We start from the raw sequence: 23,870 nt of genomic DNA, 5'->3' as shown, positions 1-23,870 counted from the left end.
AATCAACTTATCAGGCAAAACTAATGAAGTGTGACATGAGAAATACAGCTCTTTTCCTGCAACTTTCCTACTTGGAGGTTTAGTCCCTAAGTCGTGTCCGGCTCTTTGAGACCCCATTGACTGTAGCCCGCCAGGCTCCTCTGTCCATGGGATTCTCCAGCCGAGAATACTAGAGTGGGTTGCCATTTCCTTCTCCAAGGGATTTTCCTGCCCAGGAATTGAACCCAGGTCTCCTGTATTGAGAAGGTATTGTGGCTCAGATGGTAAAGCATCTACCAGCAATGCAGGAGACCTGGGTTCAATCCCTGGGTCAGGAAGATCCCCTGGAGAAGGAAATGGCAACCCACTCCAATACTCTTGCCTGGAAAATCCTATGGATGGAGGAGCCTGGTAGGCTACAGTCCATGGGGTCACAAAGAGTCACACATGACTGAGCGACTTCACTTCTTCTTCTCCTATATTGCAGGCAGCTTCTTTACCAACTGAGCTACAAGGGAAGCTCTTTCCTACTTAAATGACACCTACCCAGTGGCTTAGGAGCTTCCCTCACCTCTGCAGGGAGCAGTCACAAGCATTTTAATCCTCAAGACAGTTTCTGTGTGTCTGAGACTGTTTAATATCACTCTTACTCAGAACTTGAGAGCTTGTTTGGAGGTTCTAGCAGGGGAGCACAGCTACTCGTATACCCTTAACTGAAGACCAGTCCTCCTCTAGGGACGAGTGCCCCTACAACCTTTTTGGACTTCCTTGGTGGCTCAGATGGTCAAGCGTCTGCTTATAGTGCAGGAGACCTGGGTTCGATCCCTGGGTTGGGAAGATCCCCTGGAGAAGGGAATGGCAACCCACTCCAGTACTCTTGCCTGGAAAATCCCAAGGACGGAGGAGCCTTGTAGGCTACAGTCCATGGGGTCCCAAAGAGTTGGACACGACTGAGCGACTTCACTTTCTTTCACTCAGAACTTAACAATGTACATTTTGTGATTAGTGGAAATAGTCTTATTGTAACTATCTCATTAACTCAAACCTGCAACTTAATTCTTTGAAGGAAGTTAAAAAAATATCCTCTGACATAACGGAGTACCTATAATTTTAACAGAGTACCCAAAATGTGTACAGATAAGCCTTTGGAAAAAGGGCAACCTATCCTGGTGAGATGTCAACATCAGACAGAATCCAATCACACAGCTCAATGACTTAGCGCAGGGGTCCCCAACCCCTGGGCCACAGAGCAGTACTGGTCCGGCCTCTTAGGAACTGGGCTGCATAGTAGGGGATGAGTGGCAGGTGAGCAACTGAAGCTTCTTCACCTGTCACTGTCGCTCCCCGTTACTCACATTACTGCCTGCATCCTGCCTCCTGTCAGATTCGCGGTGGCATTAGATTCTAATAGGAGCTCGGACCCTACTGTAAACTGCACATGAGAGGGATCTAGGTTGCATGTGTCTTACGAGAATCTAATGTCTGACGATCGGAGGTAGAGCTGAGGCAGTGATGCACTGATTCCGCATGACAGTGAGTTGTGTAATTATTTCGTTATATATCACAATGTAATAAATAAACTGCTTAATAAATGTAACGAGCTTGAATCATTCCCAAACCATCTCTGCTACCCCACGCCCCTACTCTAGTCCATGGAATTGTCTTCCATGAAGACAGTCCCTGGTGCCAAAAAAGTCAGGGCCCTCTGACTTAGAGCTTAGAGGAATGTCCTCTGAGTTCAAGTCCCACTTAGTTAGGGAACCCCTTGTAGAGTGGATTACTTGCCAATTATTTAACTTCAAAAAATTGAAATTCCTTCATAGACTGATGTGAAGAATAAATCATCTGTTAAGGGGGCTTACCACACAGCCTGGAACATAGTAATTGTTGATCAATGGTCCTCCAAAGGCAGGTTCACACATTGCTTGTCATACTTGAATTTTTTTCACACAAATATTGTCATTCTTATTGATTCAGACACATGCCTCAAATAATTTTGTCTTCGAAAGTTTACTTAGAAATACAAATTTGAAATGATTCTGTTATAAGTAATGGTCTGGTTCATGACAGAATGAAAAAACTGGGCCCGGGACCTGGTCTTGAGCATGGCCCGCCACTCAGTGGGGAAACACCTCGGCCAGGTGTCTGGCTATCCCTAAGTCATCGGTACAAGCAGTATAATGATACCTATTTTCTAGGTTATTGTCAGGATCAAATGAGATCAAGCATGTAACAAAAGGTTGTGCAAACTAGAAACCTCATAAATTATAACTGTCATTAGTTATTAAAGAATGCACTCAATAGCATTTATTTACTAAGCTTTTATCATTAATGTTATGCCCAACACTGCTCTAGGCAAGTTGATGGCAAAAAAATGAAATGCAAATATTCTGTGCTAAATGAAACATATCTGTTTCTCAATATATAATGTTTTTAACATGCATATATTTACATATCCTGTATATTGCTGACACAGTTGGAAATGGGGATGAGATTCAATGGGATCCTTTACTCCTTTTAAGAGCTCTGACCGTCCCAGCAGCTTAGGGAGGCTCATACTTGAAGTGACACACTTCACATGTCACTTCACTGTGTCACACTGTATGATTTTTCATTCTTATTGTTCAGGAATCAAAAGGAATGGGGATGTGTCTCATTATGTCACCATCATTATTATCATGCTGCACTCACCTCATGAATGACGTGAGCATTGGATATCAATGCAAAAATGCTAATGATATATTCACTAGAATCAGGCAGTATATTAAAAGAATTATGTTACAACAGGATAGAATTAATTCATAGAGTGAAGTATGATTCAGTGCTAGGAAATCCTTCCTAAAAACTTACCAAATTAATATGAAAAAGGAGAAAAAAACTCTAAATAGATGCTGAGATTCATTTGATAATTCAACATGCATTCTTGACATTAAAAAATTAAAATCCGCAACTCTTAGTTCACTGAAATACATGATCACTTCCTTAACATAATGACCAAAAGCCAACATCATGCTTTGAGAACAACAGGAAAAAAAAACTTTCAGTAGATACGTATCTACTATAATTCCTAATTCCTTTATATTAACATCAAGCAAAAACTATGATTTAATATAGTTTTAGGTGTTCAATTTAATACAGGATATTAAGAGAACTACATAAGATGTATAAAAATTTAAGAGGCAAAATTATCTTTAGAATCACATCTTGGGTGATATGATTACACACTGGAAAACTCTAAAAAAGAAACCCCAGGAAACTAAAATCAGTACATTTCTTACAATCAGAAAACATAATGGATTCATTCACAAAAGTATTAACAGATGAAGTACCAAGGAATAAATTCACCAACAAATGTACAAGATCTACTTGAAGAAAATTTGAAAATGCTACTGAGATATAAAAGTACCCTTGCATAAATAAAATAGGAATAAAATAAATAAATAAAAAATAGGAAGATTCAAAATTATAAAGATGTCAGACTTCCCTAAATTACATTTGAGATTATTTCAATGAAAATGCCAACTGTTTGGCAGGATGATAAGGAATGTTATTAAATTACTTAAAATTGGATAATAAATATGTGAGAATACTTAGAAAAAAACTGAAACAGCAAAAGAATGAGACCAGTTAAATTCTTTTTTGTCAAATTATAAATCTACAATTAAGATTGTTAATAGCACAGAAATCAGTGCTATTAACTGACTTATTAAGTGAATTTACTGTATCAGTAAAACAGAATATAGAGCCTAAAAGTATACTCAGATCCACATCTAATAAATGTAATATGTTATTAAAATAGCATTTCAGGTAAGTGGGGGGAAAAGAAGGATGATTCAAAATTACTGCAACAATTTGCTAATTATTTGTGAGGAAATGGGATTCTTACATCATTCTTCACTCTAAAACAAATGATAGATGGAGCAAAATTTCAAGTATTAAAATATAATTACTAAAAGAAAAGCATGAATGTTTTTGGAATCTGAAAGTGGGTAAGGCCTTTCAAAACCTAATAGAAACCTTACAAATCACACAGAAAAAAACTCAGATAAATGTGGCTTCATAAGAAATTAACATTTACTATACTCTGAAAATAAATACATGAATGAATACATAGATGAATAAATGACAAACTAGGGGGAAATCTGTAACACAGTATACATGAAAATTAATTTCTTCACTATACTATAAACTACAAAATCATAATACAAAGATCATCAAAGAAAAGAATGGCAAAAGACATTTACAGAGCTTAAGAAAGACAGATATACAAGGTTGCTGAAACTCACTCATAAAAATTACAAAGAAAACACAGTAAGATTTTTCACAGATTAGTAAAGAATAAATGTTATTACTAATCAGAATCATCTTATTAAACAGTGAACGACGAAAAGTAGTGAGTAAATAGTGACATTTGGGGAAGCAGGTGTTCTCCCACACTGCTGAGAAGGTACAATGGTGCGAGCTGCCTGACCAGCAATCTGACAAGTTTTACCTAAATTTAAAATGTATGGTTTGGCTGAGCAATTTCGATAAATCTTTCCTAAGACATAATCACACAAGTAAGCAAAGATACATGCCCAGGGAGCTTTTTCCAGGATTTCTGGTAATTCTGAAAATACCCTGAAGACAGCACAGTACTCAGAAAATGCACAAGCCTGACAGACCCATTCATGTGACAGAGTGCTGTTCAGTCGCAGAAAAGCCCAACCTGGAGAGCTGCACTGAGATCTGAGAAGCACTGAACTGGTAACACTCACGTGAGAGCAAGATAAACAGTAGGTGCCGCATGCTCCAATTTCTGGGGAAAACATTAGGAGAAACTCTTACGCGGTGGCACCTCTGCTGAGGAGGGTCACTAGGGGTCCGGGCGTGATGATGTGGACTTCTTACTCCATACCTTCTGCAGGGATGTTAGTAGGGGTGAATTACAGACACAGCTTTCCTCACCTTGAATCTAGCCCGTCTGCAATGGCGGTGGCACGTTACTTCACAGGACTGTCCGCTGTGTGTCTCTGTTCATGCTTGCATGCCCGTCTCTGTTCATGCTTGCATGCCCATCTTCCTTGCACACCTAAACCTTGTCCCTTCCAGGACCGACTCTAAAGCCAACGACTCCACGAGGCCTTTCCAGACTCCTCAGAATAACACTGCACTCTTCCTTCTTAGCACTCCCATGGCACTTAAACTACAACAGACAGGTTTTTCAGTCTTTTTTTAACAGTTTGCAATTATTCAAATTAATTTTGCTTAATTTAGCTTGCAACAATTTTGCCTTTAATTTACTAATTTATTGTTTCAATGTTTTTATTCTCTATTTTCTTCAGTTTTTAAACACATTAAGAGAAAACACACTTAACTTTATCCTGTCCTCCCCACCCCATATTTTAGTCAATGTGAGGCACAGTATTTGATAAATACTTAATACTTAACAAATACTTGTTACTTGATAAATACTGTTAAGTCAATTATATGTGATAGTTCCTGCAGTATCCACGTATTATTTTTTTTAAAAAGGAGATTTTTGTCATTTGTGACCCAAGTTCTTAGGTCATATAGCCCACATTATACTTTCTTCATTTAAAGATGTGCAGAAGCTACAAAACCCACTTTGAGTAAATTCATATTATGTATATCTGACTCCCATTCAGGGGAATCCTAAAAATGTGCGATTTGACAATTCACAGTTCTGATAGTAGCAGACCACTTACTTAAATTAGCTAATGGTTTTGTACCTATTATCCCCATATAGAAAAACAAAACATAAAAACCTAGGCATTTAAAACATTTTAGTAACATGAACATAAGAATATTAAATCATTAAAGAAATGAATATATAACAATGTAACATCAATCAATTTTACCCAGTGTAAGAAAAAAATGTAAGCTTTATTTTGGTAAGACATTTCAGATTCCCTCAGATCACAGCATACCAATAAGCAAAACATACACATACTGATTTTATACTACATGTCAAGTCCTGAATTCCCAATCCCAGGAAAGCAAGCTGCAGAATACTAGTGCTGATAACAACTACAGGTAGTATTTGAAACAAAAATAAATGAGTTTTCAGCACTTAAGTGAAATGAGGCTTTAATCAAAAAGAGACTTAATTCCACAGGGCGTCTTTTTTCAACAGTAATTAATTCATTCAAGTCTGATTTCAAGCTCAAGTGACAGTGTTATGTTTGAAGCAATTGAGAAAAGGCAATCAACATGTAAGTGGTATAATACAGTATGTACTAGAATTGGGGGCAATCTCTAACTGCATTCAATTTTTAGACCTTGTTTTGGAGTCTAATTAAACAAGAACTAGAGCTCTGACCCCACTTGGAGGAATGCAGTGAAATTGCCTTGTCTTGGCACAAGGCACGTTACAACATTGACGCTCTTCAATCAATCAGCTAACTGATTCTCCAACAGCATACTTCCTCCAGCTACAACTTTGAGGAACACACAACTTTTACCAGAAGAACATTCTGTACTTCCAGTTTTAAAAAGCAGACAATTCTATGGAGGCAACCATTTGAATATCTGAGTATACACACTGAGGTTTCTGCAACTTCATGCCGTAAGAGAAGTTTTGATTTCAGAAGTATCATTTCATGAACCCAGCATCAAATATTTACACAATACATGTTTCATACAATATTATTTTAGAAACTTCAAGTGGCATAAAATTTTTATCAAATTCAAGTTTCCAGTGATTTTAAAAAAAACAAAAGGCAGGTTACAACTGTTTTTGATCAACTGAAATATCCAGTCATAGTTATTATCTAGAAAATGCTAATGTTATGTGAAAAAATTTAGTCAAAGAAATGATTTTCAACCTTTTAAATATGCACAGCTAAACAGAAAATAAGAGGTTTGTCTGGCATATGCGTAATTAACGTCAAGGAGCTTTACAACCCTCAGCTGCTATTAGAAACTATTTCAGGTTTTACATAATTTCCACAGTCTTAATACCACTATTTTCATTCAGATAAAAGAAATGACCTTTTGAAGTCACTGACATCAGAAATGACACTTATGGACAAGAATGATAACTAGAAGCTGAGGGAAAACAGGTCTTAGCAGTTTCTCTCCAAGTATGAGGAAGGCCATATAATCAATATACAATAGATACAATAGTTTAATGGGCACTTTTCTGTTTCCCTCTTAGCCACAAAAAAACAAATCTCTGCTCAAAGCAGTCACACTTGAGAATGCTATGGGGTCTGCATATGATTTTCCCTAATTTCCTAACCACTCAGACCCTGAAATCCAAGTAAGTATTTCAATGAAAACTTTTCTCTCATTTGCATGAAGTCTGAGTCACTTTATGTAACCCACACTAAAAGTGGGTTATCTTAACAATGTGTCTTGTTATCTTTATTATTCTTAACATGACAAGGAAAAAAGCTCCAGCTGAACTTCAGACAACTCAGAAATATGTACAAAAATTTTTTTAACACAGTTCTTTAGATTTTCAAGTAAATGCACCCAAATCAAGTGTTATCAAGCTGCTAACTAGCAGCTACAACTAATGAACCATTTAAATCAGGTTGTAAATGCTTGCTAAACTGTGTTTACAAAAGCTTCTTCTTGAGAACTGTAAGGACTGGAGTATTAGACTCCACACACTAGCTACGTTCATGAAGGAATTCTGTTGACCAAAGTTTACCCTAAAGCCAATTTTCTCAACTCCTTCCTCTCCCCCAAATTGTTCAAACACATTTTATGGTCCAGAAGAATATGAAGCAGGGTGTTTTATATGGCACTGTATCCTTTCAGAAACCTAACATTTCAGTGAACTGGGAGACTTTCGCCACATACTCTGTGTATTTACAGGTACTGTTCTATCTGCGCCGCATAATCTATACTGTGAGCAAGTGTGTTGAGTCAAAGGATAAGCTGAAACGCTATACTGTGACAATATATTCACTAGAGAGTTAGCATAACTTAAAAGGAAGGCATATTAGTTATTTTAGTAATTCCACTGTTTTTGTTGTATGGGCTTAACATTTTTTTTTCTTTTCTTTTGATTTTGCATTTCTATCTGAGAGAGCATCTTTTATTTTTAAGATGTGTTTGAGAGTATAAAGAATATGCTAATACAACTTAATATAAATATAAATAATATATAAGCAATCTATACGGCTACACATAAACAGGTCCAGGTGTCAGACCACTGACGTTGTACTTTCGGGATTCACTCGAATCAGTCTGGAGGCATTTCTCAGGTCCTGGAGTTGCTTGGCAGGTTTCCCCACACCCTCCTCAAACCTTTTTTCCACCACGGGGAGGACTGTTTCATACAGAAAAGATGCATTCTGTCTGATAAAAGCCTTCTTCTCTGGATCTTGCTCACACCGAAGGCTGTAATCCACATGCTGAACAGCAACCAGAATGATCTCCACCAGGCTCTCCAAAAGCACCATGTGCAGCTCTGGGAAATACAGCTTCAGTGCCTCTTCTAAGAAGCCCATGGTCTGCTTGGTGAACGCAACCACCGTGTAACTCAGGTTCACCCAGCAGTCATCCCCCGTGTATTGCTCAAAGTTACTCACCCCGCAGCTCTTCATTTCCTCTTTGAGTTTCCCCAGGGCCTCCGGAGTCATCAAATTCATCCTCCTCCACATCTCCTCTGAGTTGCGATGCTTAGTGGCTTCGATGATGATTTCTTTGTAACTATGCAAGGCTCCTTGGATGTCTTTCACCAGAAGGGCGTGGACGATGAAGGTGAGGTCGAGTCCGATGTCGCCCAGCTGTTGACAATGCTCCTTCGCCACTCTGACGCACTCGGCTGCCGTGGAGAGGCTCTCCTTACTGTCGAACACCTGCTTGCTGAAAGCATCCACGAACATGCCCATGGCTGACCTCGCCCAGACGACAAAGGCAGAGTAGCAGCCACTGTCGGTGCCTGCAAAGTCGGTCTCAAATTCCCTGGCCGTCTCCAGAAGGCTGGTAAAGAAGACGTGGCACAGCTTATGAATGTAGAGTAAGGTGGCCCCTTCAATGCGAAGCTGGCGTATTGCAGTGTGTACAGCTGCCGCCCTGTTTCTCAAAAACAGCTCACAAGCCTTCGTGCACTGGCCAAGCCGGATTAGTTGAGAAACTGCCCTGCGGGTCGCCTTGGGACCACCTCTCAGGGACCGATCCGGGGAGAGTTCAAAAACTAGTACCTCGGTGAGCTGGCGGACACGCTCATCCACTCTCGCCCTTAGTTCTTTCACAGGAGGTGGGCTGGGCTTGTCTTCTAGGTAATGGTTCAATTTATCCAGGAGGTCAACGGCACCTTCAAAGTCCCTCTGGGCAATACAGACATCCAGGTCTTCAGGCAATTCTTGGATCCATTCCATTGAGAGGTCCACCTTCTCTTCTTCTATCTCGGGAACAGTTGGTTCGTCATCGTCTTCGTCCTCAAACGGGTTACTGGCCTTGGGGGTCACTTGGGGTGGCCCTCGAGGGGCCGCTGCCTCCTCCTGTTCCCTGCGTCTTTTTTCACTGAGGGCCCTCTTGGTTTCCTCCAGCACTTCCAGCCACTCCCGTTTGATTTTTGCATTTTCTGCCTGAAAAATACGGCTCTCGGGAAACATTAACAGCTTGAACATGTCCTTCATGGGTGGGTTGTCCTTGACATTGACCACAGCCAAACCATCCAGGGGATAAAGGGCGTTGTAGCGATACATTCCCCGCCGCTGTGGCAGCCAGGTGGCCACCAGCAAACAATCGTTCATGAGAAAGCCGTGCACCCGCTGCAGCTGGGCCATGTGGTCCGCCTCGTATTCCACCAGGTCACCATTGTACACTAGGTACTGTCCCGGCGTCTCCAGCAGGTGCCTGCAGCCTTCCACCTTCTCAAGCAGGGTGGTGAGGGTTCGCTGCTTTCCTTCCTCGCCTGGCCCAGAACCGTCCCGGGAGGCGCCCCCGGGGCTGGGGAAAAAGCCGGTCTGGCCCCGGAGCTGGTCACGGCCCCCCGCGCCACCTCCTCCTTCCTCCCCTCCAGAGGCGGCGGCGGCGCCCGCGGCAGCGGCAGCAGGCAGCAGGGTAAGCGGGATGCTCTCCAGGCTGCTCTTCTGCTCCGTCAGCAGGTGGCTGAGCTGATACATCTCGCTCTCCAGGTAGGAGATCTCACGGGCCGTCTCTATGAACTGCCGGTAGTTCTGGTAGACGTTGCGCTTCAGGTTCTGCGCCGTCTCCTCCGCCAGCGCCTGGATGCGCTGTCGGTGCTCCTGCAAGTCCCGGTCCCCGTCCGACTGCTGTGAGAGCTGCTTCACGTACAGCCGCGCCTCGAAGCCGCCCGACTCGAGCTGCCGCCTCAGACGGCTAGCCCCACTGTCTGACATAGCCATCGCCATTGCCGCCCGGACTCACGCAGCCCCTGTCACTACCGCCGTGGCCGGTGCCGCCGCTGTGGAGGCCCACCCAAGCCGGGACAAACTCCAGGGCTAAGGAAGCAGGATGGAAGAGAGACGAATACGCCTGCGCCCGGTCTGAACTTCAGTCACTGCGCCTGCGCAAGAGGCCGAGTGCCGGCGATGCGCCTGCGCAGGAACTTCAGAGGCCTAGGACTCCTACGCTGGAGAAGCTACAGCGGAAGTGAGTGGAGCGCGGGGCAGAGCGATGTACGTACTACGAGGTGCTACGCCTGGGCGGAGTGTGTCGTTGGTGTTTGACGTTATTCGTGAACCGTGAGGACGGTAACCAGGTATCTGAAACCTTCAACCCTAGTTTTGAGCCTACTAGGTGGTGTCATGCTGAGTTCTTTTTTTTTTTAAGGCCCAGAATCTTGACTTCGGCGTTTGGAACAAGCTAAGCTCTCGTTCTCGAGCCCGTTTTCCCTGAGTCTCGCGAGATCGGCGAACTGACCAGACAGCCGGTATCTCCTAGGCGCGCGACTGGGCCCTCAGACCCCCCAGGACGTGGAGTTACCCCTTCTGTACCTCGGCAGCCATGGATGAGGACCTGGTTTTGGCACTACAGCTTCAGGAGGAGTGGAACTTGCAGGTCTCGGAGCGCGAACCCGCCCAGGAGCCCCTGTCTCTGGTGGACGCGTCTTGGGAGTTGGTGGACCCTACCCCTGACTTACAGGGCCTGTTTGTTCTGTTCAACGACCGTTTCTTCTGGGGCCAACTGGAGGCGGTCGAGGTGAAGTGGAGCGTGCGGATGACGCTGTGAGTCCCGAGCCCTGCTGGGGACGGGGCCGCCGGCGGCCCTTCTGTCTCCCCTCGCGGTCCCGGCGGCGTTAGCTCCGGCTCTGGATTTGGGGCAGGCGGCCCCACAGGGATTATCTTCCTTCCAGCCCCTTCCCTTCTCACCTTAAACGACTTTAAGAAAGCCCGTGGCCCATCCCGCGACGGTTTGACTTGTAAGGGGCGCAGTGAGAGAAAAGTGTGTTTCTTTGAATCTCACTTCACTAGAAAGGGCTTCCCTGGTGGCTCAGACGTTAAAGAATCCGCCTGAGACCTGGGAGACCTGTGTTTGATCCCTAGGTCGGGAAGATCCCATGGAGGAGGGCATGGCAACCCATTCCAGTATTCTTGCCTGGAGAATCCCATGGACAGAGGAGCCTGGAGGGCTACATACAGTCCGTGGGGTCTCAGAGTCGGACACAGCTGAGCGACTAAGCACACAGCACAGTCCAAAGGCCCTTAACGGTTACTAAAAAGCGAGTTAACGCTTATCTGATTTGTCTTATGGGTGTGCTTTAGGACCCAGGTAAGAGAAACAGCCAGAATCTGCCCCAAGAGAGAGTGCCAGGGACACACTGTGTTGGTGTACTTAGCAGTGAGCTCGGGAGTCAGAGTGGGGAAGGGGCTCATCTTCTCATATTTCTGGATCCAGGGGATCTAAAGGGATGCCTTTAAAAGGATCCCTTTCTGACACTCCAGGTTTGAGAAATTCTGATTTGAGATAATGTACCCGGTATATGAACGGAGTTAACAAGTAAGTCTAAGAAGTCGTTGTGTACCACTACTTGTTTTTGAATTGATATCAAAGCATCTAAAATAAGAGAGAAGATCTGATACAAAGTTGTGTGTTTAAAGTATCGATCTCTTTCATATAGGATTCCATTATAATTTTGGACATATGCTAATGGAGATCTGGCCTGCTATTACCACTATAACTGATTGAGCATAGCTTGTAGGGAGGAGACAGGGAGCAGCAAAATAGGATTATCTTCTTCAAGCTGTTATAGCCTGGTAAGGGTAAGGGAAGCCACTACTCGGATGAAATACAAGTATCTCCCAACAGAGTGGGTATACTCTCAAGAAAGCTATCCTTCATAGAGTTCTCTCAGTCTGAACTGTCCAAGAACAGTGAATAAGGATTTTGCGCTTTCGTTTCTATTTTCCTTTTGTGTATATTTGGTGATTAACAATTTTTGTGGTGGTTGTTTTCCAGGTGTGCTGGGATATGCAGCTATGAAGGGAGGGGTGGAATGTGTTCCATCCGTCTCAGTGAACCCCTTTTAAAGCTGAGACCAAGAAAAGATCTTGTGGAGGTATTCTTTGCATAAACCTGATTCTTAGCTCAGTAATTTAGAAACAGTTATTATTAGACTGCTGTAAATTAACCTGTACATGTGGGGGGAAAATCAGTTTTCCCTCACTGCAAACTTTTATTGTGGGGCAAATAATGATTACCTTATATTCTTACAGTGTTTCAAAGTTGGAGGCTTTCAGGTATGTTAGCTACTTTGATTTTTACAACAATCCTGTTTATGTTCAGTATGTGTTATCCTTATTTTTATAAATAAGGTTCAGATAGACAAAGTAGTTGGTTTAGAAGCAGCCAGAAAGTTAAGATCCAGATCTTTTTATTGAGACACACAAATTTTGATTCTCTTCTGTTCAGCCACCATGGTGTCCTCCCATGACATATAGCTGAGCTGGCAGAACAAACCACTGTGAGGGCACACTTCATATCTAGAGATGGTGATCACTTCTAATAGCTGAATGAAGCAGTAGGAGCCCTCAGCTGTGTTTAGTTGAGTCCAGTAGTTGCCTGGAAATCCTCAAGATATATCTGGTGTGAGTTATCTTGCCTCAGTTGTATCACTTGAAATGTATGCACAAGAGAGCATAGGTGGTAGAGGTTGGATGGGAAATAAGTTAAAATATGCCTGGAAATATGTTGTGTAAGGATAACAAAAAGTAGTGGGTTTCACAACAATGTGAATGTACTTAGCACCACTGAACTGTACACTTAAAATAGTTAAGATGGTACATTTTTTGTTACTTTTTTGTAATCACAATTTTTTTTTAAACACTACTAAATGTTAAAGTCGTACAACAGAAATACTCAATAAAAAAAGAAACTAATAAAGGGTCAAAACCCAGATGAAATAGAAAGGTGGACATAAAAACAATATCAGCTATTATATTAAATGTAAATGGACTAAACATTCCAGTTAAAGACATGGAATGGCATATGACATTAACCGAGATGTGATTAAAACAAAGACACATATATGTTAAATATAAAAGGATGAGAAAAAGCATATCTTCCAAATATTAGACAACAGAAAATTGTTACGGCTATCTAGTATTAATATAAAGATTTTAAGGGAAGAAGTTTTACTAGAAAAAAGGGAGACATTTTAAAATGATAAAATAACCTATTAAATACAGACACATAATGACCGTAAAAGTAATAGCATAGGTTTAAGCTTTAAACATGAAGCATCAATCAGCAGAAATGAATAAGAGAAATAAGCAATCTACAGTCATAGTTGTAGATAAAAACACAACTGAGTTAGTAATTCAGTGAAGAAGCAGGAAAAAAACAGTAAAGCATTTAAAAAAATTAAACAATATGATTAACCAAATCAACCTTACAAGGAGCCCTAATTGGAACAGCCCTAATTGAAAACTGAATTTGTTGCATAAACAATGTTGGCTTAAATAACACATGAATGATTTTTTTCTTAAGGTAATAGGCAAGAAGAAAATGGGAACTATGTGGTAATGCTTCAAGTGAGCATTTGCTGTTGGCAGAAAGTTATAATGTAAAATCAGGAATAAGATGGATGGAGGAAGAATAGAGGGACTGGTCTGTATTTGAAGTAGCTTCCTAAATTATAATGAATAGAATTCAGAAAAGGAAAAAACTTTAACTGGTTAAGGAGGTAAAGAAAAGTTTTACAGATCTGGATTTCATTACTACTAACATCAGCACGCCTACCACTCACTGTGTTGAGTACCTACTGTGTGCCAGACTAATCTAGTTATTCTAGAATTTGCTTTTGATGTTTGTTGTTGTTCAGTTGCTAAGTCATGTCCAACTCTTTGTGACTGCAGCCCTCCAGGCTCCTCTGTCCATGGGATTTCCCAGGCAAGAACACGAGTGGGTTGTCATTTCCTTCTCCAGGAGGCGAGCCTAACAGGACAGAATTGAATTCTGACATGTAGACATAGTAGAGGAGACTACTTTTGGCAGAAGGAATGGGTATGCTGTGGACAAAAGTGAGGCCACTAGGCTTATGGCATATTTAGGTCTAGAAGTAGTTGTTTTTGACCATTTATATTACAGTGGTGGGAAATTGAGGTGTTTGGGGACAATGATGTATAGATAGAGCCTAAATGTGGGAAATGGTAGATAAATAAAAATGGAAATGTTCAGTAAAATGCCATGTACCATTTTTAAGATGTGTTTGAATTGAACCAAAAATTAGGAACCTAAGTTGTTTCTCTTTAATGAGAATAGTTATTATTTTAGAATGTTGAAAAACATCTGAAATGTAGAATGACCTTTAAATTTGAGTCTCAATAGAGTGGCATTGTCTTGAAAAGATGAGAATTGGTAAATGTTTGATTCTTGCATTTCTTTATTCATATAATTCTATACAACTAAAATTCATTAATGCCAATCTAGTGTTTCTGATGAAAATTTAAAAAAAAATTATGGAGGATTATGAAAAAAGCTATGCTTTTGAGGACCTTTATGATTTTCACTTTTTTTAGAATAGATTATGAAATATCAGCTATAAATGCTTTTGTAAACTTTATACCTAAATTATTCCATCCTTGGTATGGAATGAGCAGTAAGTTTTATTGTTTGTTTTAAAATTTTACATGATTTAAAGTCCTCAAACTACAGAAGACTATACACAGAGAAATCTTGGTCTCCCCCATGCCTCTATTCTGACCTTTTCACCTATAAAGGATACTGTTGTTAGTTTTTTTCCTATCATTCTCTTTGGCCAGTATTTATATCCACTCTTATCTACTCCCCACCACATAGCATACTTCTTATATAAAATGCTGAGTACACTCTTCTGTACCTTGCCTTTTTCTGTTAAAACAATACATTCTATAGCCTCCTCCATATCATTTCATAGAGATACTTTTCATTCTTTTTTATGGCTACATAGAATTCCATTATGTGGCTGTGCCATAGTTCTTTCAATGAGGCCCCTATTACTGAACATTGTTTGCACTCTTTCACTATCGTAAGCAGTGCCACAATGAAATACCTCACACACGTGGCCTTTCATTTTAGTCTAGGTGTTGCTGAGTCTAACAATAAATGTGTTTGTAAATATGTTAGATGTTACCAAATTTTCCACAAGGGTTGTACTATTTTGCATTCCTACCAGTGATCCCTGGTGGCTACTGAGCCAGATTCTGGCTAAATCTGGCTAAATCTACCAGATTTTGGTAAAGAATCTGCTTGTCAGTGCAAAAAACTGGGGTTCAACTGGGGTTGGGAAGATCCCCTGGAGGAGGAAATGGCAAGCCACTCTAGTATTCTTGCCTGGGAAATCCTACAGACAGTGGAGCATGGCGGGCTGTGGTCCATGGGGTTGCAAAGAGTGAGACATGACTTCCTGACTAAACAACAGCAACAACAATCAGTGATATATGGGAATGCTTATTTTCCCTTAGCTTTACTAATAGAGTCAAACTTTAGTTTTACCAGTCTCAATAAGCAAGAAGTTATATACTTATCTAATAACTCACATATCTGTTTTTACGAATGAAGTTGAGCATTTTTTCATATGTTTATAGATCATTTATATTTCATCTTCTGTGATCTGTCCATGACATTTGCCTATTTTAAAATCAGATTGTTGATCATTTTCCTGTTGATTTTTAGGAGTGCTTTATAATTTAGGAGTTAATAGCCTGTGAGATAGTTGCACATATATTTTCCTGAGTTTGTTTTTTTCACTTTACTGATAACATTTTTTTCCCCATACAGAATTTTAAAATTTTCATGTAGCTGAATTTATCAGTCTTTTCTACTGGATTTTGGTTAACAATTAAAAAGGCTTCCTTTGAACAGGGAATTAACCTGTGATCTACAGGACTTTGGATATTATATGCGAAGTTTTGGGAATGTGTGCTTATATAATTTTTCTAGAAAGATGGTTCATGACTTCTGTCAGTATGTGAAAGGAGCCTGTGATCCAAAGAAGGTTAAGACTCCAGGTAGAGTCAGAAAATGCATTTTTATTTTCAGAAGCACCATAACAAATTAATGTGATTGTTTTTTGTTTCAGACCCTCTTGCATGAAATGATACATGCCTATTTATTTGTCACTAATAATGATAAAGATCGGGAAGGGCATGGTCCAGAGTTTTGTAAGCATATGCATCGCATCAATCGCCTGACAGGAGCCAATATAACGGTATATAAAGCCACACACATTTATCATATTTAGTAGTTATTTATTCAGTATTTCTTGGGATTTAATTAAAAATAGAGAACTGGGTAGAAACAAATACTGTGTTTGAGGATTTCCCAGGGCAAATGAGGGGCCCAGAGAAGCAGACCGGCTTATCTGGGACCCCATAGTAGAAGACAGCAGTTCTAGTGACATCCCTGAGATCTCTAACCTCTGGGAGCAGCTTGTGCAGAGTTATTGCAGGCCTGAGTACCTCTCTTCTGGACTATTACTAACATCTCCTAATTACGTTTCCTCATTGTCTCTTCCTTCAATCTGTCCTATATTCTGCTGCTATTATATGTTACTCCCTTCATCAGAAGTCTGTGACTTGCATTTCTGCATAATGTGGGAGGTGGGAGAGCCTGGGGTCAGAAAGCAGGAAGAGTCAGGTTGCCTACTTCCCGATGCTGGCGCCACTGATGGTGGGACCTACTTAAACTCTTCCATGCTTTGGTTTACTCGCACTAAAAGGAGGATGATAACAATTCTTAGGCTACTGGATCCTTGTGAGGGCTAGAGAAAACGCAACCAAAAACATTTTAGTGCAGTTTGGGTACTAATTAAATATTAGTTGTCTTTGTTATTATACATTCATTTATCCAGTAACCTTACTGTTCCTTTTTTTTTTTACTTTCCACAACTCCCCTGCCTATGTTTCTAACGGAACTTTTCATCTCTGCCTTTCCTCATATAGTCTCTCCCTAAAATGTGCCTCTTCTATTTTCTGTCAAAATGATCTTCATCTTTACAGTGGGATATAACTTCTCCCTCCTTTTAACCTCCTCAGCAGATATGTAGCCTTTTACAATGTTATATTCTGCTTTCATACCCCAATAGGGTGGCTCTTACCTATCTATACACACCTGTGTGTCTTTATACACACCTGCACAAGATGTGTGACATAGTGCCTCTACAAGCACTTCAGTTCAGTTCAGTTGCTCAGTTGTGTCCGACTCTTTGCTACCCCGTGAATCACAGAACGCCAAGCCTCTTTGCTGCTGCTGCTGCTGCTGCCGCCGCCGCCGCCAAGTCGCTTCAGTCGTGTCCGACTCTGTGCGACCCCATAGACGGCAGCCCACCAGCCTCCCCCGTCCCTGGGATTCTCCAGGCAAGAACACTGGAGTGGGTTGCCATTTCCTTCTCCAATGCATGAAAGTGAAAAGTGAAAGGGAAGTCTCTCAGTCGTGTCCGACTCTTAGCGACCCCATGGTCTGCAGCCCACCAGGCTCCTCCATCCATGGGATTTTCCAGGCAAGAGTACTGGAGTGGCCCCGCCTCCCTGTCCATCACCAACTCCCCGGAGTTCACCCAAACTCATGTCCATTGAGTCGGTGATGCCATCCAGCCATCTCATCCTCTGTTGTCCCCTTCTCCTCCTGGCCCGAATCCCTCCCAGCATCAGTCTTTTCCAACGAGTCAACTCTTTGCATGAGGTGGCCAAAGTATTGGAGTTTCAGCTTTAGCATCAGTCCTTCCAGTGAACACCCAGGACTGATCTCCTTTAGAATGGACTGGTTAGATCACTTAGCAAGTACTGAATTTAACTGAACCAAAACAAATATTAATTCCTACAGAGATTAAATGCCTTGGTGTGTTTAGTGTTTAGAAATTTCCTTATTTTAAAAAGCAGTAAAAGCCAGTGTGATGGAAAGGGAGAGTACTCACCCTCCATATATTATTTTCTAGCTGTCAGTTTAATTTTCTAGAGAGCTCACTTCATTACTGGACTAAGGTCCTTTAACATCAAATAAGTGGCTTGCTTTAACACAGTCACATAAAATCCAGATTAGCAAAGGAATTATGCAGTTGCTAGCATAAAAGACTTTCACACTTTAAGCAAAATTCTAGTGTACTTCCTGTTGTTCAGTTGGAAGAGAATTCAGGAGGTTTTTATCAGGTAGACAGCTCTTGCTTTCCCAGGTTACATTCTGTTATAGCAGACTCCATGGGGCATCCACATTGAGGACAGTTTTTAGTTAACTACATTGTTAAAGTTACAGCCCCAGGCTATAGAAATTACAGAAGTTGGAATCAGAATAGATCCAATTCCCTGTCTTTTTTACCACTGAATTACTAGGCGAAGTGTTCTCAACATAAGAGAGAAGGCAGGGTCTTAAAAGCCTCCTTGTTCCCAAACCTCTGTCCTCACAGTCTCTTCTGCACTTACTATAATTTGCATTGCTTGCATGCTTGCCAAATAATAGAATTTGTTTGCTTATAGTAGAGAGATAGTGAATATAAAACTATCTGTAGAGTTACAAAAAGCTTAGTATTGTTTCCCACAAGGGGAATTTATTAAGAGCTTAAAAAAAACAAACCTCATATGCTGCTGTTGCTCCTTACCTTATATAACTAATAACGTTCCACTGAGAGGACAGGAGGAAAAGTTCCTCAGTCATTTGGAAGTATCATTTGTAAAATGGTGCCGTGCCAGCCTCAGTGCCACCATGTGGGAGGGCTCACCTTCCTTTCAGCCTGAACTCTTCTCTGTCTGTCTGCTGCTTAGGTTATAAGTAAGAGTTCATCTAGAGCGTGAAACAGAGGGATCCTGTTTAAGTACTGAAAAGCACATTTAAAGAGAATTTGTCTCAGTGAAGTTTCTCATTCACTCAATCACCAAACACTTACTGAGCACCTTCCTTATGCCAAGCTGGTAATAACCACTACGGATACAAGGATGAGAACATTCAAACCCTGGAGAGCTTTTCACCTATAAACAGATACAGTGGTACCCCAGAAAGCTTGTTGTGAGGAAATGAGCAGAGCTGGGCGAATGTGGAGAATGGATTTGGCAGAGGCAGCCTGAGACCAGGTGCTTGTGTGTGGGCCCAGAGTTGATAGGGAAGAGTCCTCCGGAGTCCTTTGGTATGGTTACCTATAGGGGAAATTTCAACCTAAGCAGTGGGAACACTTACTGATTATGACATTCTATAAAATCTTTATCCTAGTTTTTCATCATTTAGAAAGTGGGTTCCTAAGACTTGTACCATGTATAGAAGCTTTTTGTTTTTTTAAATTTGTCTTCTAGTCTCACATTTTTCTATCTTTACATAGGTTATGTAGCACTAAATTATGGGAATCTGCTAATTCCCATTAAAATGAACTTTTGAAGAGAAGCTAAATATAGTTACTATCTTTCCCAAAACATAACTTCAGAAAACCCTTGAGAAGTTGGAAAGTTTTAAAAAAGTTGTGGCTGCTTATTTATTACATATATTTTCTTAAAATTGTTAACTCGCCTACTTAATGCTAAGAACTGTGTCTCGGCCCAGGTGTACCATACTTTCCATGAAGAGGTAGACGAGTACCGTCGACACTGGTGGCGCTGCAACGGGCCGTGTCAGAACAGTAAGCCGTATTACGGCTATGTGAAGCGTGCCACCAACAGGGCACCCTCCGCCCATGACTACTGGTGGGCTGAACACCAGAAAACCTGTGGAGGCACTTACATCAAAATCAAGGAACCAGAGAACTACTCAAAAAAGGGCAAAGGAAAGACAAAACTGAGAAAGCAGCCAGTATCAGAAGCAGAGAATAAAGGTAAGTCTGCTTATAGTCTTCCTGCTTTTCCACTACCGTGGCTAGTTCTCTGAAGGACACTTCAGAGAACTGGCATTAAGATAAAGCTTAAATTAATTTATTCAAAAGAGAAAAAGGCAAAACAAGAAACTTGGTTTCAACTGAAGCCCATTTTAATTTTTTTTTAATTATTTTTCTCTTGTTAGACATAAAACCCTTTTTTGAAGACACAAACATTTTTTGAAGAAAAGAAAAAGATAAAGCTTAAAGAGTGTTTCTTGTGTAGATGTTTTCAAGTGTGGACTTAAAGTGGAAAAAAATCCCATTGTCCATAAAACAGTGGTAGAAAAATATATTTTGCTCTATATATTTGTGAGAAAAAGTGGGAATAGTTTCCACTGCTAAAATTTAAGGGTAAAGTCCCTTTCCCTCTCCTGACTCACTGGGTCATTAGGAAACAGAAGGCAAAAAAAAGATTGTCAAGGTAAAAACAGTAATTCAAATAACAATGCCCGGAATGTAAGTCCTAGCTACACCCCTTCCTATCAGTTGGAGTCCATCCAAGCAACTTCTGTTGATGCATGTATTTTCATTAGAAGAATGGGAAAAGGATATGGCACGTATATGCTAACACTTCAAGATTTACCCCTTTGCTCGGCAGTTCATAGTTACTGCCCTTTGAAGGGGTAACCAGGTTACTAAAGTTAATGTTTCTTCCCTTGGGAAGTTGTTGATTGGATGTGATAAGGATTCATGGACATAAGCTTTCTCAAATCTGAAACGTTTACTAAGTTGAGAAACTATAGAAGAATTTATGTCGAAAGATTATATCCTGTTTTGTGAGCTGGGAAGATAATGCAGTAGCAGATTTTCCCCATCTGGGACATGGTTTTCTTGATAAAAGTTATTGTGCTATTGATATTTGCATGATAGAAATGCTTATCTAAGTATGAGATGGTGTTTTGTTTTGAAGAGAGGGTGTTTTTGTCCTTTATGTGTTCTTGATATCAGAGCTGTCTGACTGCTGAAGGTTGTCCTCCTGTTAATAGAGAATTACAGTATAGTTCTAAGTTAGAACAAAACAGTATTTCTTCATTTGGAAAAACTGTCCATTAGCTTAATACTTGTTATGGTATAAATTTTGAATCAAGGAAAAATCTTGCTTCTTTTGCAGACAAACCGAACAGAGGGGAGAAACAGCTGTTAATCCCCTTTACCGGGAAAGGTTATGTCCTAGGGGAAACCAGCAATTTTTCATCTGGGAAATGTATCACTTCACATGCTATTAATGAAAGCCAAGAGCCTTTAAGTCAAGACCATTCAGCAAATGCCCTGAGACCTCATTCTAAAACTGAGGTGAAATTTGAACAGAATGGTCCAAGTAAAAAGACTTCCGTAGCATCCCCTGTTCTCAGTACCAGCCATCAGAATGTCTTAAGCAACTACTTCTCTAAAGTGTCCGTTGCCAGCAGCAAGGCTTTCAGAAGTGTGAGTGGGTCTCCAGTGAAGAGCCTCACAGTGGGCGACAGCACTACAAAGTCGGTCTCTGCCGGTTCTCAAAGGAGGGTTACATCTTCTAGGACATCTCTAAGAAATTCCTTAAAAGCCATGGAATCGACATATGTCACTGTGCCCCAGGATGCAGGTGGGCCTGAAGGTAAACTCCCAAGTAAACGACCCAGGATAGAAGACAAGACTTTTTTTGACCTCTTTTTTATCAAGAAGGAGCAAGCGCAGAGTGGTGGTGGTGATGTGACGAGTAGTTCGCATCCTCCAGCTGCAGCGCAGAGTCCCAGCGGTGCATCCGGTCAGAGCAGGGTGGTGCACTGTCCCGTGTGTCAGGACGAGGTTTCGGAGACACAGATTAATGAGCACTTGGACTGGTGCCTTGAACGTGATAGCACCCAAGTCAAAAGCTGAAAAAAATCTCTGAAAAATGAACGGGCCTCCAATGTCCACCTTTATTGCCTCACTACTACACTCAGGAATTCCTGATTAATAAGATTTGCAGGCTATAATCTAGTTCATCAATATTAAATGTTCTACTTTATATAAACATATGAGATTGTAATTAAAAAGTATTTTGCCTAGAGGTGCTATACTCTTGTTTTATGTACACTGGAGCCCAGAATTTCTTCTGGATGCATTCATGTATAATTTTTAGATACTTCTTTCTGGCTTTTAAAAGTATTTAAATCTGTTAATCTTTTTATTTATTTTCCTTAAAACATTCAGTGAGGAATTCTGTCAGGTATTTGGTTAGATTGAGTATTTCATTATTAATATTAAAATTCATTCCCAGAACTGCCAGTATCCATAGTGTCAGACATATTGACCAAAATTACAAACTAGTTGTTTTAGGGTACTCAAGGTTTTTGGGTTTTTTTCTTCCAAATTTTAACATTTTCTGTATTATAAAGATTTTTATTTTTCTGTTTCACTAAAAGGTGGCAGATTTTATAGTAAATAGATATTTATAGTAAATATTATATAGATATGTATTCTATATATTGATACTTATAGTATCTACTTATAGATAAGTATAGTAAAATAAATTTCTTTTGGAATATCGCTAGTAACAAATAGCTACTGTAATTCTGTAGGCCAGAGCTTAGCTGTTTTCTCAAAATTTTAGATGCTAACATAACAAAGTTGCCTAGTTTATGTACAAGTGAAACATCATCTGGAAACAGTATTATGAACCTTAAGCCAAAGTTGAAACCATTTAGGAATACCATTTTGCCTACGCCAAGTATTTCTTTTAAAAAACATTCTTTTTTATGTTACAACAAAGGGACAAAGATAGTTTGATGAAATTTACTTTGTTGTCTCATGGCTATAACGCCAGCCTGTTGGCATATTTTCAAGGCCTTAGTTCATAAGTTTTTTCTTTTTCTTTGTTGCAACATGACTTTTACATACATAGGTGCAGCTGGGCTCCCCTCTATGTGATCACTAGAAGTTACCCTAGAAGGTGTCCTCATGGGCGTCTCTTGTAGTCAAAACCCACAGCCCCCAAGTAACCACTGTTTTCATCTGTCACCTCGTTAGTTTTTGAACTTCATGAAGTCGTATCTTTGTTGCTTTGGGTAGCAGAAGTTCCTTCTTTTCATTGCTCTGTACTGCTTGTATGAATATGCCAATTTATCATTCTAATATTAATGAACATTGGCATCATCTGTTCAGGGCTGGCCATTGGTGAACAGAGCTGCTAAGAACATTCTTATTCGTTTCTGTTGAGCATATCCCCAGACTGGAAATGCAGGGTCACCAGGTCACCAGCTTCTGTTTAGCTTCAGTAAATCCTGCCAGTTTACCTACCAGCAATGTATGAGACATTATTGTTCTGTCCTTTTCATTTTTAGCCTATCTCAGTGAGTGTTTATGAGTTTTGATTCTTCTGAAGCATGAAGTTAAACCATAGTATTTAATAAATATTTATAAATGACTTAAAATGTGTATTATGTTGAATATATACATTTATACTCATACAAGATCATTTAACAAATTATGTTTAGGAAACATTTTTTTGTGTGCCAAAACCATACAAAGCTCTGGTTCTATGAAGTATATGATAGCCCACCCATGGCCTCAAGGAGTAGTACAACCTATCAGGGAGTGAAACAAAAGCAGATTAATTTCAAAATAGTTAAGTGCTGTGGGAACTGGAAAGGACAATCAGCCCAGCCCAGGGCTTCAGGAGATGGAGGAGACAAAC

General features: G+C 40.6%; 2 protein-coding genes across 3 annotated transcripts; one reads left to right on the top strand and one right to left on the bottom strand.

Annotated features, from left to right (window-relative positions):
• Positions 1 to 5,846: 5,846 nt before the first annotated feature.
• Positions 5,847 to 10,471, bottom strand: EXOC8 (exocyst complex component 8). The gene has a single exon (XM_005891163.3). It carries the CDS (start codon positions 10,314 to 10,316, stop codon positions 8,139 to 8,141), a length of 2,178 nt encoding a protein of 725 aa, XP_005891225.1. The 5' UTR covers positions 10,317 to 10,471; the 3' UTR covers positions 5,847 to 8,138.
• A 48-nt stretch (positions 10,472 to 10,519) lies between these two features.
• SPRTN (SprT-like N-terminal domain) lies at positions 10,520 to 23,607 on the top strand. 2 transcript variants are annotated; one of them, XM_005891161.3, is made up of 6 exons: positions 10,520 to 10,666; positions 10,738 to 11,132; positions 12,364 to 12,463; positions 16,466 to 16,594; positions 19,906 to 20,173; positions 21,327 to 23,607. In XM_005891161.3, the coding sequence occupies exons 2-6, from the start codon at positions 10,912 to 10,914 to the stop codon at positions 22,070 to 22,072; spliced, it is 1,464 nt and encodes a 487-aa protein (XP_005891223.1). In that variant the 5' UTR covers positions 10,520 to 10,666; positions 10,738 to 10,911; the 3' UTR covers positions 22,073 to 23,607. The 2 variants fall into 2 exon arrangements, with proteins under 2 accessions (XP_005891223.1, XP_005891224.1); XM_005891162.3 differs by lacking the exon at positions 10,520 to 10,666 and having other exon boundaries at positions 10,991 to 11,676.
• Positions 23,608 to 23,870: the final 263 nt, after the last annotated feature.

Source organism: Bos mutus, chromosome 28 (assembly GCF_027580195.1).
Source record: "Bos mutus isolate GX-2022 chromosome 28, NWIPB_WYAK_1.1, whole genome shotgun sequence".
Classification (NCBI taxonomy): Eukaryota; Metazoa; Chordata; class Mammalia; order Artiodactyla; family Bovidae; genus Bos; species Bos mutus.
This window is presented reverse-complemented; position numbering and strand designations above follow the sequence as displayed.